General features: G+C 42.2%; 1 protein-coding gene across 1 annotated transcript in view; it reads left to right on the top strand.

Annotated features, from left to right (window-relative positions):
- The first annotated feature begins 2,242 nt into the window (after positions 1–2,242).
- LOC121283904 (high affinity choline transporter 1-like) overlaps positions 2,243–14,092 on the top strand; it is a 32,374-nt gene continuing 20,524 nt past the window's right edge. Inside the window, exons 1-4 of the mRNA XM_041198706.1 lie at positions 2,243–2,426; positions 7,034–7,147; positions 8,708–8,863; positions 8,970–9,118. Coding sequence (XP_041054640.1) covers positions 2,243–2,426; positions 7,034–7,147; positions 8,708–8,863; positions 8,970–9,118 — 603 coding nt within the window. The remainder of the gene's footprint in view (positions 2,427–7,033; positions 7,148–8,707; positions 8,864–8,969; positions 9,119–14,092) is intronic.

Raw genomic sequence — 14,092 nt, 5'->3', positions numbered from 1 at the left:
ATAAATATAAAGTATATATGGACAAAGATTAGAGATGCAGAATTAGGGTGTTCAAGGTTGAAAAGGTTAATGTGTGGGACTGGAGAAACAGCACCACCCACATAATGATGTAAGAGACACATGACCAAGAGTGGAGAAGAGAATGCTCATGGTTTAGACTGAGTAACATCTATAGTCTTGTATATCTGTCTATAAGTTATGTTCATCCAATAAATTGTTCAGGCAAACCCATGTCTCAGCAATCGTTCCTTAGCAAGGCACAACCAATATGCAACAGTAGACACAGAAAAATTCAGCCCATTGGGTCTAACTCTGGGAATTAGATTCTAGAAATGGTGTTAAAGATTTGGAGAGGTTTCAAAGGAAATTCACTTGCATGTTTTCAGCGAAGAGGGACTTCTGTTACCTGCAAAGGTTAGAGAAGCCGAGATTGTTCTCCTTAAAGCAGAGAATGTTAAAGGAAGGTTTAATAGAGGTGTTCGTAATCACGAAGGGTTACTATACAGTAAATAAGAAAAAATTGCTCACACTGGCAGGAGAGTTGATAACTAGAAAACATAGGGCAGGATTTTTCCTATGGCGGGTGGGTGCAGAGCCGATCGCGCCACCATTTTATGCAGGCAAGCCAATTAAGGCCCGCCCAGCATAATACTGTGGTAGCACTCAGCATTACCTGTGCGGGTGGGGGAGAAGGGAGAGTCGGGGCCAACGCTCTTTCACACATGCACGCAAGAGTGCTTCACCCTCCCTGAGGCATGGAGCTACCTCAATGAGGTTGAATCGATATTAAAATGATTAAATAAAAGGCTTAAAAATTCATTCAAACATATCCCCTCATGACTGTGTCACATGAGTTGGGACATGTTTTTATATTTGTGGAAATTTATTTATTTATTTAATAAAAGCTTCAGGAAACCTCATCCTGCTAGTGGATGAGGTTTCCTGAAAAGCGCGAAGGCTACTTGGCCTTTTTGCCTGCCCGCCAACCTTAAGGTTGGATGGGCAGCATTCACAAGTCCTTCAATTAATTACATGTCAGAGGCCGCGCAGCCGACTCTGGTGCGTGCCTGCTGAACCAAATATCACAATGGTGTGCGATGACGTTGGGACGCTCGCCCGACGTCATCACGCGTTCATTTTACGAGTCGTCATGTTGGGCCCGCCCCCGCATGCTGACCGGAAAATTCTGCCCATGGGTTTAAAATAATTTTAGATTATTATTTAAATGGAGGTGAGGAGATTTTTTATATGCAACAACCTATTAAGATCTGGAATGCAGTACCTTAAAGAGTGGTGGAAGCAAATTAAATAGTAACTTGCAAAAGAGAATTGAATCATTATTTTGAAAGGAAAAAATTGCAGAGCTATGGGGAAAGAGCAAGAGCAGAGACTAATTGGTAAAATCTTCCGAGAACCAGCACAGACACAATCAGCTGAATGGTCTCTTTATGTGCTATACGATGATGCTATGAATCATTTTTGATCATTATTCTTAACCCTTCATTTCTATAAACATACACACATCTTTTACTGATGTAACTTAGCTGTTACTTTCCAGGATATATATTATTAATATCCACTAGATCTCTTTGCATTATGTTATAATGATTCAAATATGTTACAGCACCAGACCTTATATTTGCAGGAGGTTATATGGAGTAGCTCAGTTTGAAATTAGAGTGCTAATTTGGAACTCTGGCTCCCTGGAATTGCCAAGATTGAGCTATCATGAAGAAAGATTAGAATTATAGATTAATATTAAAATTTTGAGTAGTTCAGATATGTAGAGGTTTTCTCAGTTTCAAGTTGACATGTTAGCCTTGTCAAGACTAGAGATGGCCGATTCAAAGCATATTGATTGACATCAGGCATTTCCCTCACACACCTACCTCAGGGTGAATTAATAGCAGCTAATCTTTTCTGATTATTTACAGTTGAGGGAGATTAGTTAAGGTTAGCGTGGTTAAAACTGTACTAATCAATCAACACAATCAGAATAATTTTTTTTAGCATGCACATTTTTGATGAAGAACAAAAGAGGTGTCCATACTTCTGGCGAGAATTTCAGATAGTATCTTAGCAATGAATGTTAAATCGATCAGAATTGTCTTCCCTAAACAAATTTTTAAACTTGTAAGACAGATTTCTCTAGCAAATACAAATACACATGTGATGAGAAGTTCTGTGCATGCACGAAAGGCTGAAAACAACATTTCCTTTTCTCCAGAAGGTTCTGAGGAAAATGGCTGTTAACATCCCTGGACTTGTGGCAGTCATTGTCTTCTATGTGCTAATTCTTGCAACTGGAATTTGGGCTGCTCGAAAATCAAAGCAGGAAGAGAGAAAATGCACTGGAGACAAAAGTGAGGTGGCCATGGTTGGAGGGAGGAACATTGGAACCTTGGTTGGGATTTTTACGACAACAGGTAAATAGACATATCTGAAAAAGTAAAGCTGCTGAACGCCACTTTAGTTGCCAGATAAAAACAATCTTCTAGGTATCAGAAGTTGTGAAATCCAAATTCCAAATACTTGTAGAGTGGGCAACCTGCAATGCCCTACCTTTCATATCTAAGACAGTCACATTCGACAGAACCAACAAGTCACCAGAGTAGATCCTAGTTGTCTATTTTCAAAGTGACTAATTTATCATGGGATTAGGTAAAATCTAATCCATTGGTTCAATCAACAAGTATGAAGGGAACTCCAGTTGGTATATAATATGCAGTGTTCAATAAGAAGTTAAAGAAGCCACACTCATACTAGGCATTCCTACGAATGAGGTGCCAACAAAGCTACAACACAAGGCTACATGAATGCTCAGCACTGGAAACAGCATATAATAGAAAGAGCTAAACAATCCCATAACCAATGAATCGGATCAAAGATCTGTAGTCTTGCCACATCCAGTTGTCAATGGTGTTTTATTTGTTCATGGGATTTGGGCGTCACCAGCAAGGACAACATTTGTTGCCCATCCCTAATTGCACTTAAAAGCCATCAAGCATCAATCATATTGCTGTGCATCTGGAGTCACATATCAGCCAGACCAGGTAAGGAGTGCAGATTTCCTTCCCTAAAGGACATTTGTGATCCAAATGGGTTTTTATGACAATCAACGGTGGTTTCATTGCTGTGCCTTTTTAATTCTAGATTTTTATTAATTGAATTTAAATTCCACCAGCTGCCGTGGTGGGATTTGAACCCATGTCCCCAGAGCGTTAGCCTGGGTCTCTGGCTTACTAGCTGAAAGACCTTATCGTTATGCCACTGTATCCCCTTAATTGGTGGGCCATTGAACAACTAACAGGAGGAGGAGGAGGCTCTTTGAACATCCCCATCCTCAATAATGCCAGAGCCCAGCATGTGAAAGATCAGCATCAAAAGAAGCATTTCCAACCATCTTCAGCCAGAGGTGTCAAGTGGATGATCCATTCCAGCCTCAGGTCTCCACCATCATTGATGCCAGTCTTCAGCCAATTTGATTCACTCCATGTGATGCCAGAAATGTCTGAAGGCACTGGATATGGCACCAGCAACATCCTGCATGTAGTGCTGAAGACTTATTGTCCAGATCTAGCCATGTGCCAGTACAGCCACAGTACTGGCATCTAACCAGCAAAGTGGTATATCGCGCAGGTATGTCTTGTCTAAGAAGCAGGACAAATCTAATTCAGTCAATTAATGTCCCATCAGTCTAATCTCAATCAGCAGCAAAGTGAAGGAAGGGATCATCAACAATGTTATCAAGCAATACTTACTCACCAACAACCTGTTCACTGAAGCGACATCTGTGGAGAGAGAAACAGAGTTCATGGTTCCAGTCAATGCCCTGTGATCAGAACAGTTCTGGTGATCAGCCTGAAACATTGGATGGATTTTTGCCACCGAGTTAGGAAACAGGAGCTGGATTTGTTTTTGGATCAGAATTGGCCTCCGGTGGAAACCGGTTAAAGTTAGGATTTTCACCTAGGGAGGCTCTCAATTGATATAAAAACAGGTTTCCTGACCATTTAGAGCCAGTGTGGGGATGGGAACAGAGATGGGTCAGATGAAGTAGGAGACCCATTTTGACACACCACAGCTGCCATTACAGATGCTGCTGGTTATCATGAGGAAGAAATCTGTAGTTTGTGTCAAAAATTTCCCACTGCACCAGAGGCAAGTGAGGTTTCACAGGGAGCCAGAGGCCTGGTACCTGTGGAATAGCTTCCCCTGGTTCATCGATGTCGACCTAGATCTAATGCAGGAGGCTGTGTGAGAGAGGAGGGAGGTTCTCTTGCCAGAGGGTGGCAGGACGAGGCAACCTTGCCTTGCAGCAGAGGCTTCTCTATGTTCAGTATCATCTCCTTGAGACTCCAATTCCTCCTCCTCACTTACATCCTGCTACTGCTGCTCCAATGATGAGCTGTCTCCTTCCAGGGCCTCACCGACCTCAAGGTCCACACTTCCCTCGAGAGCCATGTTATAGAGAATGCAATGGATTACTACAATGACTGAGACCCTTGCAGGACTGTACTGCATGGCATCATCCAACTAGTCCAAGCACTGGAATCGCATCGCCAGAAGCCCAAAGGCCTGCTTGCCCTACTGAGCAGGTGGCATTGATTGTGTTGCTTCTGTGCCCTTGGCAGCCTTGCCCCTCATTCTTCTGCCCCCATGATGCCAAGGGGTGCTGATCTTGATCAAGGCTGAGTACCTACTCTTCCTGCCACCTGCACAGCGCCAATGACACCCCCTTACCAAGTATTGAATTCTGCTCTGTTTCTTTTTCCAGAAGTTTTTCCATCCATTCTATGTCCATCAACCTAGCACCATACCTCTCAGGACTCTGGCTCAATGCCCTTGACTATAAGATTCTGCATTGCTACCACTCTCCATTTGCCTCTCACTCTCTTGGGCAGCCCACTTCTCCTCAGTGATGCTCATGACCACCTTTCCCTTCATGGTTGAAACTGTCCACCTTACACTTGTCCAACACTATATTGGACAGTTCTAACAATTCAGGGGTTCTGTGAGCATACGTGAACTACGTCTCCCTTTGTTGCAGCTGTTTCATTCTTCCTACACTATCCCTCTGACTTGAATTGCCCAACGCTGCCTCCTAGCTGTACACAGTCTGGAGAGTTTGATCCAGAAACCCCTCATCTTCTCACAACAATCAAAACTCCTCTTAATCACTTCACACATAATTACAGAAGAAAATAATCTTGTCCAATGGCACTTCAAGCCTGAACTCCCTCTAAAGCTGAAATTCACTATGTTTGTGTGGCAGCTTGGTAAAATATTGCTTGCAAGAGGTAATGCCACCTGCCAATTTGAAACAAGTTTTACACCCAGCACGGTTAAACTATTTAATAGGGAATCAGTTTGTTTTTATTGTATAAACAACCCTGGAAGTCAGGGATTGGTAAGGGGGCCTGAAATTCCTATAGGACCACTCCACTGGTGGAATACAGCATAGCAGCCTGGCCAAGTGCAGAGATTCAGACCCCATCCCAAATTATGGGAACATGATCATTTACACATGTGGGACAGGAACATTGTGCTTCAATGGAACCCATTTTAAACATTTGGCAGAGATTGCATGCTGCTCCACTGGTGTAGTGAAGGCTGAGGAGGGGCCAATTTATTTTTAAATTTTCTGTGGAGAAAAGGACCTCTTATTGAGTGTGATCTGTCTTCCTTGGATTGATTTCCTCTCTGACCAAGAGAAAGGGGGCCTTTTTAAGGCTGCAGCAGGACTCATGAAAACTCTCGGCTGACAAGAGTTCTCCTGAAGATACAGAATGGGTGGAACTCCCAGAATCCCCAGATATGCCTCATTAGAGGCTGAGTGGCCAGATGGTCTGCTCACAGAAACACCCTCCCCTAGCCCCACCAATAGAAATGACAAAGCATGGGAAATGGGGTGAAAATGTTGTCTAACTGCTCCACCTGACTTTTCTTTTTCCAATTTGGGGTTCTCTGGAGTTCTGTCTTGGTCTAGACCATAATAGTGGGGGAACAAGGTCTTCTCTAAGTTCTCACAGTAGTGTAAGATGTCCATTTTTCCTTTCTAACTTCAAAAAACACAATCTTGAAGAATGCTATGCTCTTTTGCAATTGGTGGCTGTGATAGAATAGCTGATCATGTGGTCTAATCTTCAAGAATCCGCCTAGTAAGATTATGGCAACTAAATTACAATGTCACACCTTCATTAATATAAGTGTGGCACAGCAGGTCTTAAATGCATTGCAGTAGTCAAGTCTGAAGATAGCAAATATATGAAAGAGTCACATGAGGGGACATATTTCATTACATTTTTATTTTCTTTTTGTTTATATATCACTACATCTCCCTGAGGCAGTTCTGTGCCTCAGGGAGATGATGAAATGCGCACTCACGTTCATGCGCGAAGTTTGCCCTCGTCCCACTCGGCCTCCTCCGCCCCCCCCCCACACAGGCAGCGCTGAGCGCTGCCACTCACATGTCATGCTGGGCAGGCCTTAATTGGCCCTCCAGTGTGAAATCACAGTCCAGTCCCGATTGCGGGCAGGGGTCAGCTTCCCAACGTCCCCTGATCGCCCCAGCTGGGCCCACCCGACATGGGCTAAATTCTATGCCAAAAGATGGCCCAGCCCAGTGCATCCTCCTATTTAACTTCTCTACAGAACCATAACCAACAGAAAGAAAACATGCATTTATATTTATATTATGTTATTATATTATACTTGCATGACTTCAGAACATCCCAAGCATTTTCAAATCAATGAAGTACTTTTGAAGTGTAGTTATTGTAATGTAAGAAATAATGATATATAATGATTTGAAAGGGGTTAGCAACTTCATTAAAATTACGAACATAGGTATTTTACACAAGCATGTTAAGCAATGCACCTAAAATCAAAGTGAAAACAATTTTAACCTCTAGAAAATCTGTCATATATGCTAATTTGGGAATCATGCATATGTTGGTGTGACTATTGTAGCTATGGAACCAAATTACAAGGTTATATAAACCATCTTACTTTTGAGCTTTACTTTTTACAGCAACATGGGTTGGAGGAGGCTTCATCAATGGAATTGCTGAAATAGTTTATCTGCCACATCGTGGAATAAGCTGGACACAGGCACCCATAACTTATTGTTTGAATCTTATTTTAGGTAAGAGCTATTAAACAAAATGGTACAATGCAAGATTAGTCCAGCTACACAGATTTAAGTGCAAGCAAAGATGCAATCCTCTTGAACAAAAGTAAATATGTGACCATGAACTTTGTCATTGTTCAGCTGGTATCCTGGAGAAAGTATTGCACAGTATATTACACCTAAGGAATTTATTTAATCTTTTAAGCATGTTTATAACCTGTACTGGTTTAAATTAAACAAAATTTGAAGAGTTCATTGGATAACAAAAGCACAGTGAATGACATTATAGTCAAGAAATTAGGTATTCATGTAATTTATAAAGATAATGCAATGGCACAAAACACTGGCACTCGAATGTGTTTCACCACAAAACATTAGGACACAGGTTTTCATCCACAAATTTCTAAGTTCTTGATCTCAGCTGTATAACTATGAATAAGCAAGTGAAGACCAAGCACTTCGCTCAGGAAAGAGAGGAAAATTGGAGAGAAATTTGTTTGTTCTTAAATGCTGCCTAATAGAAACTCACCGTCAGCAGAGTTCTGGGAGTTGGTCGCCTGCCTGTTTCACAGCTAGGGATCTAAGATTGGTGAATAATGTGAAGAGATCATCAAGATGGGAAAATCAGAATACTTTTCTAAAAAGGATATGGATTTGAAAGAAGTTAAATGTTACTGAAGTATGACCAGCCCTTAATTATCAAATATTAAAATGTACCTACAACCCCACTCCTGCTGGTACCATCATCAGCAGAGCACTTGTCAGTTGAATATTGTACATTAGATAGGTTGAGTTTGTGGAAGTTTTGTTCTGTTTAGTTTTGAGCCCAGGCAAAGAATTCACAGTTTACTTTCTTGGAAGCAGTAAACTGGAGACATCCCAAAGGTTTACCATCGGAGCTTAAAAAAAATTTGTGAGTCTCGACCAATTCAAATGGAATGTTGTGCATCAGAAGGAATTGGTTTGATGGGCCAACTGGTTCCACAGTTCCTTACAATCTGATCATATAAACATAGATGCAAGTGCCATATATTAGGGAGGCAAAATTTTTCATTGTTTCACTGGGTCTAAGAGATTTTGGGGATTGGGATTCTGTTCTATTTGCCTTGAAAGAGTTGAGGCTTCCTTTAGCTTTTAAGACAAATGAGAGCAAAAGGTCAGAGCTGAGAGCAGAAACCAGCTCATGCAAAAGGTCCCACTATTTTGTCCCAGTTGACACCAAGTGTATCAATGCTGAGGAAGTTGAGCCAAACTGGGATTCAGAAGGAGAAAAGTGGGCCCCAAAAGCCTGAGCACCTGAAACATGTTTATTAACAGGGGGCCTTGTAAAAGACCATAGCTGGAATTGGGTAGGTTAGGGTGGAACAGAGGAGGGATTAGTATTTGAGTGCCACAAATAGTGATTTGCACCATTGGTGTCATGCTAATAGGGTACCTACCCACTGGTCCTATCAACTTTGGCAGGGTCAACACTGGGGGGCAGTGGTAAGGCAGATCCTAGCAAAACAAACAGAATTGCAATGTGTAGATGTTTTGCCCTTATAAATATAGCATCCACTTTTACTTTTAATGCAGGTGGCCTTTTCTTTGCAAAACCAATGAGGACCAATCAATATGTCACCATGATGGACCCATTCCAGATTAAATTTGGTAATATCATGAGTAGTCTCCTCTTTATTCCAGCTGTATTAGGAGATATATTCTGGTCAGCTGCTATTCTTGCAGCATTAGGTAAGTTTTATAAGTTTTGCTGAATATATACATATTATAGTATTTGTTGGCTGGCTTATTTATTATAATTCCATGATTTATTAACAATGATTCACATTTATTTCAGGTTCTACGATGGCAGTAATTTTGGATATTGAAACTTATTTGTCCATCATTCTGTCAGCTTGTATAGTTATCATATACACATTATTGGGTGGTCTCTACTCTGTGGCATATACAGATGTGATGCAAATGGTTTTCATTATCATCAGCCTGGTAAGTATTTTCTAAGTATAACCTGATATCAGGAGTTCCTCCTGGGTAAAAACAAGTCAAACAACATAAAAGTTTGCAAACCTTTGGACATAAATGAATGTGTTCTGTTTGTAACTATGGCCAAACATCTGCAATCTTTTCATTGCAGCCATTGAACCCTGTACCCACAAAATTCACATACAACACAAGTTTCCTCCAATTGTACCTGTTTCGGGGATTTCATTAGATTGCTCCCAGGTTCTCAGGTACACAGGCATCTTATCTATGGTCACATGAATCCAACGCAAATCAGCTGCTGACTAAAGGCGAGTTCAAGCCTTATGCTTGGCCTGCTGCTGCAGAAATCATACATCTTAAAAAAAAACTTGAAGGATGACTCATTCTTAGGTCAGGAAGAGGAAATTAGGAATACATCAGAGTTTGTACAGAACAATTTAAATCAATTACTGCAAAAGTTTGCATGACAAAGAAATTAATAAGAGCTTATTGTATTCAGCCTCATTCAGAAGGGAATTATTCCCCACCTTTTGTACTAATCCACCCTAATGGATGCCATCTACAAGATACACTGCAGTAACTCACCAAGGCTCCTTCGACAGCACCTTCCAAACCAATGACCTCTACCACCTAGAAGGACAAGGGCAGCAGACACATGAGAACATCACCACCTGCAGGTTCCCCTCCAAGGCACACACTATTCTGACTTGGAGCTACATTGCTGTTCCTTCACTGTCACTGGGCCAAAATGCTGGAACTCCCTCCTTAACTGCACTGTGGATATACCTACACCACATGGACTGCAGCGGTTCAAGGAGGTGGTCACCGCCAAGAGCAATTAGCGATGGGCAATAAATGCTGGCCTAGCTAGCGATGCCCACATCCCATGAAAGAATAAATCCCTAGCACTGTGAAGCTCCATTGGCTCTGCTCCAGTCATGAATTAATTACATTTGATTATGCTGATTGATTCATGGGAGATTTTACACCCAGTCTTACGTTAATTAGCTTGCACAGCAACTTTGTACAATATCACTATGGCCAGACAGGTGCACATTTTAAACACAATTTTCCAATTGCACCTTAGAGATTATTTGCTTACCTCTATTTATTGCATGTATTATAGAAAAGATGAAATGGAAAGATGGACAGTAAAACTTTAATTTAAACAATTTTCAAAAAGTTAAACATTATGTGATATTTTGTACATCGCGTGCATGATGCTACAATTCAGATTGCATTGTAGCATAAATAACTGAAAGCTCAAATTCCTCCCAGAAAACTATTGAGCTCCGGTCCTAGGGCTGTCTGTGTAAAACTTTGGTTGCTCAGTTGGAATAGTTTTGAACAGCCCTGCAACGTGGAAAAATTGACTTCACTGAATAGGCATTGGCTTTGAAAAGTGCAATGTGGAAAAGATCTGAAGTCTGTAAGATCTATTTTCCAAAAGAGCAGTCATGGAGATCAATACAGGGTGTGAAGAAGGTGCTTATCTCTTTCTTTCTTCCTTCACCTGCCTTTCAAATCATTATCATGTGGCATCATGTCCTCAACCGTTTATGTCAGTTTAGTTATTTCTATCCATGTATAATTTCAAGCTCATTCTTAATTGGACATTGATCTTTTTTTGGAAGGATTTAATTGACTTGGGGGTTGGCAGGGGTGTTGCACGATTAGCTCAGTTAGCTAGATGGCTAGCATGCAGTTCAAAATAATGCCAACAGCAGTTTGTCACTAGTGGCAGGTGATTGCCTTCCACCTATGTGTTCCATCCCTGACCTGGTTGAGATAGACTTGGGACCTACCTTCCTGCCCAACCCCTGAGAGTGGAAGGCAATTGCCAGTCACTACTGACAAAATCTGCCAAGAAAATGGCTCAGGACGAAGCATCAGCAGGCAATGAGCCAAGGATCTGTGTTCGGGCAGAGCAAACATGAACGAATGAATGAACAAATTTACATAGCAATCATTTCTGCAGGGACTTTGTAGTGATGAGAAAATTGGCTACCATTGTTGTAGGTGGAAGTCCAGTGCTGACACACTTTCACCTGCTTAACATTCAAGGGGCAGATCTACCCTATTGACTCCTGAAAGGAGGGAATTGCCTGAGGGAATAGTATAGATTTTCCTTCAGACAATTTGTTCGTAGGTCATTCAGTTAGAGCTTTTTCATTTTGCTCTAGTCCTCCGGATGATAGGTGGGTTGTCATGATTAGCAAGATTAATTGATTTATTACACATATATTACATACAATTATATAAATATTACAATATGAAAACTGTCCATTTGCCCTATTTGGCTAGAAGGCTAAAGTGTGATGCAGAATGATGCCAACAGCGAGAGTTCAATCTCTGTATCAGTTATGGTAGTTCATGGAGGCCTGCCTCCTCACCTTGCCCCACACGTGTGTATTAATGTCATGACCAAGCCCAGGATAGAGAAGAGCTGGAAACCATGCTGTTGAAAACTAGTGAATATTTATTGGCTATTTACACTGTTTATAGGGACAGACTTTAGCAGGACTCCATTAGGACTCCTTTTTCCCTCAGGTTCCAGTTACATGTGATCTGACATAATTGAAACATCACTGATGATGCACTCTGACAATTAGCATAATAGCTATTATCCCCTTATACTATACCTCGCCCCAGGTTTGTCATTCTATTCAGAAACAATTTCCATTGTTATCCTACTCTCATTACCCCCACCCCAACACTCTCTTACATTGGTGACATCAGCACCTGACTGTGGTCTTAACTCTCTTTGAAGATGTATAGAATTTATGTGCTCCATAGGCTGGGATTTCCCGCCTGCGTCGAGTGTGTTCGGTGGCATGAGTGGACAATAAGGTGCAATCAGTTTCACGATGGCATGAAACCAGTTTGCAATCTTCCACTCAGCCCGTCAATAGTGGGCCGCATTCTCAGCCATCGGATATTGGGAACCTCATTGTAATCCATCAGCATATCATTATTAGGCCAGATGTGCTCCTGGGGGGGGCCACACTTAGCTCAGGACTTCAAGGTTTGTTTGCCTACCTTGCTTCGGTCAGCAGTCGCCATCATCAGCGCCAGGCTTCACATGCAGCACCACATCACTTGTAAGGGAGCTCATGATAGGTCTCTAGCTACCAAATCAGTCATATTTGGGTGGCTTTTCAATAGCTGCAGGGCAGGGTCTTGCTTGGGGAAGGGGGAGAAGTGGTCTCAGGCAAGGGAAGAGGCTGTAGGATGAGGGCTGTATTGCGGAAGGCAGATAACCTAGGGTATGTGTGGGGGCACATGTTGATCAATGCAAGTGGCCTCAAGATGGTGAGGGCTGAGGAGGCAACCTCCAGAGGAGTTGAGGCTAGATGGACATGTGAGGGTATGTGTGTGAGAATGGGTGGTGATGTCCCTTGAGCTGGCAGTGAGTGAGATGCCAGTGAATGTGTGATGGGCTTGAGTGTGTGTGGCTAGAGTGATGAGATACTTGCCATACCCTGGCTGCAAAGATGAGATCATTCATCCTCTATTTGCGTTGGATGGCCAACCTCCTCTATGCAACATTGGCACTGACCACTGCTGCCACTGCCTGCCATACTGGATTAGTGATGATGCTGACCATCCTGCAGCCAGAACAAGGGTAGAGGACATCATTACAGGCCTCCACGGCAACCAAAAGGCATTCCAGTGACGCGTCATTAAACCTGGGGGCTACAGTCTTTTTGCCTTTCCTGGACATCTTCCCTGTAGTAGTCGTGGGCTGGAAGCACTAAGATGAGTACGCACGGCTGTACTTTAAATATGACGCTTGCAGTGATGAAGCAGTGAGGTGATGGGCAAATGAGAGCCTGCCGTCATAGAAACAATGTGTTTCCCGGGAATGCATAAGTATTGAGGCGAGTTTAGGATGATATGGCGTGAAAGCCTGCCATCACGGCTGGCAGGTAAAATGTCATTTTACCCGCCCACTACTGTGCTTAGCGCAGATCTGGGATGATTTCGCTCATAATCTTTTCCTTGGAAGGCACCAATCTCCGCAGGCAGAGATTTCTGCTTTTGTTCCGCAGGATAAAGGTGATGAGCAGAGATCTTTATTTTCTTCTCCTTTTCCTTTCCCTTCTTCTTGGTACTCTGGGGAGAGGTTGAAATGGTCTTACTTGAAAGAATGCAGCTCGTACAGTTGCTGTGAGGGTTTGTACAGCTCTAGAAGGTCTACAAACTTCTACAGATACAACAAGCCTAGTATGATGTAATGTCTCATCCATGACTGAATCAGACGGATGAAGAGAAGGACAAAGAATATCCTGAAGACAAATTGATAATTGTCTTGCTAATACTGTAGGAATTTCTTTTTCTGTAGTTAGTGGTTCAACTTGCACACACTCTTCAGTGTGAGTTTGCTCCTCAGTGGGCCTGAACTTCTCTGGAACTTCAGCAGAATATACCGTGTCACCAGCATCAGCAATGAAAGAAACATGCAGAGCCAGAGAAATTACACTTTCTTGCACACCTATGGCATTAGTAAGATCTGTAGTAAGCACCTCCGTAATTTTTGGTCTCCAGATTTACCTTCAGATACAACAATAGCAAGGATTTATTCTACAATGGTTACAGTGGCGATAGTTAGAACTTCTGGTCTCAGTTCTTCATTGTACAAAAGAGTTGTTGCATCAGGTTCTTGTTGTGTGTTATTGGTGTCTTCAGCAGATTGTACAGATGGATTTTCAACCTTATCACATTCTTCAATAATATGCTCTTTCCCCTCAGCAGAGGTATCTGGGCTGTCATCATCTACGTTGTCTTCAAAAGGTAAAGCAAGGTTCAGGAATCCTTCTTGAAATCATCGATCTCAATGGCATCTTGGTTATGATCCGTTTCCATCCTTTCCTGAAAGAGCAAATTAAGGTCTAGAATATCATCTTGTGGCTGGTCACCTTCTCCCTTGGTTCACCTGTCTCCCACTTCGTCTAGCTTCTCCTTGGAGAGAAATGC

Source organism: Carcharodon carcharias, chromosome 11 (genome assembly GCF_017639515.1).
Source record: "Carcharodon carcharias isolate sCarCar2 chromosome 11, sCarCar2.pri, whole genome shotgun sequence".
NCBI classification, from domain to species: Eukaryota; Metazoa; Chordata; class Chondrichthyes; order Lamniformes; family Lamnidae; genus Carcharodon; species Carcharodon carcharias.
The sequence above is the reverse complement of the archived record's forward strand: the minus strand, read 5'-3'. Positions and strand labels throughout refer to the sequence as shown.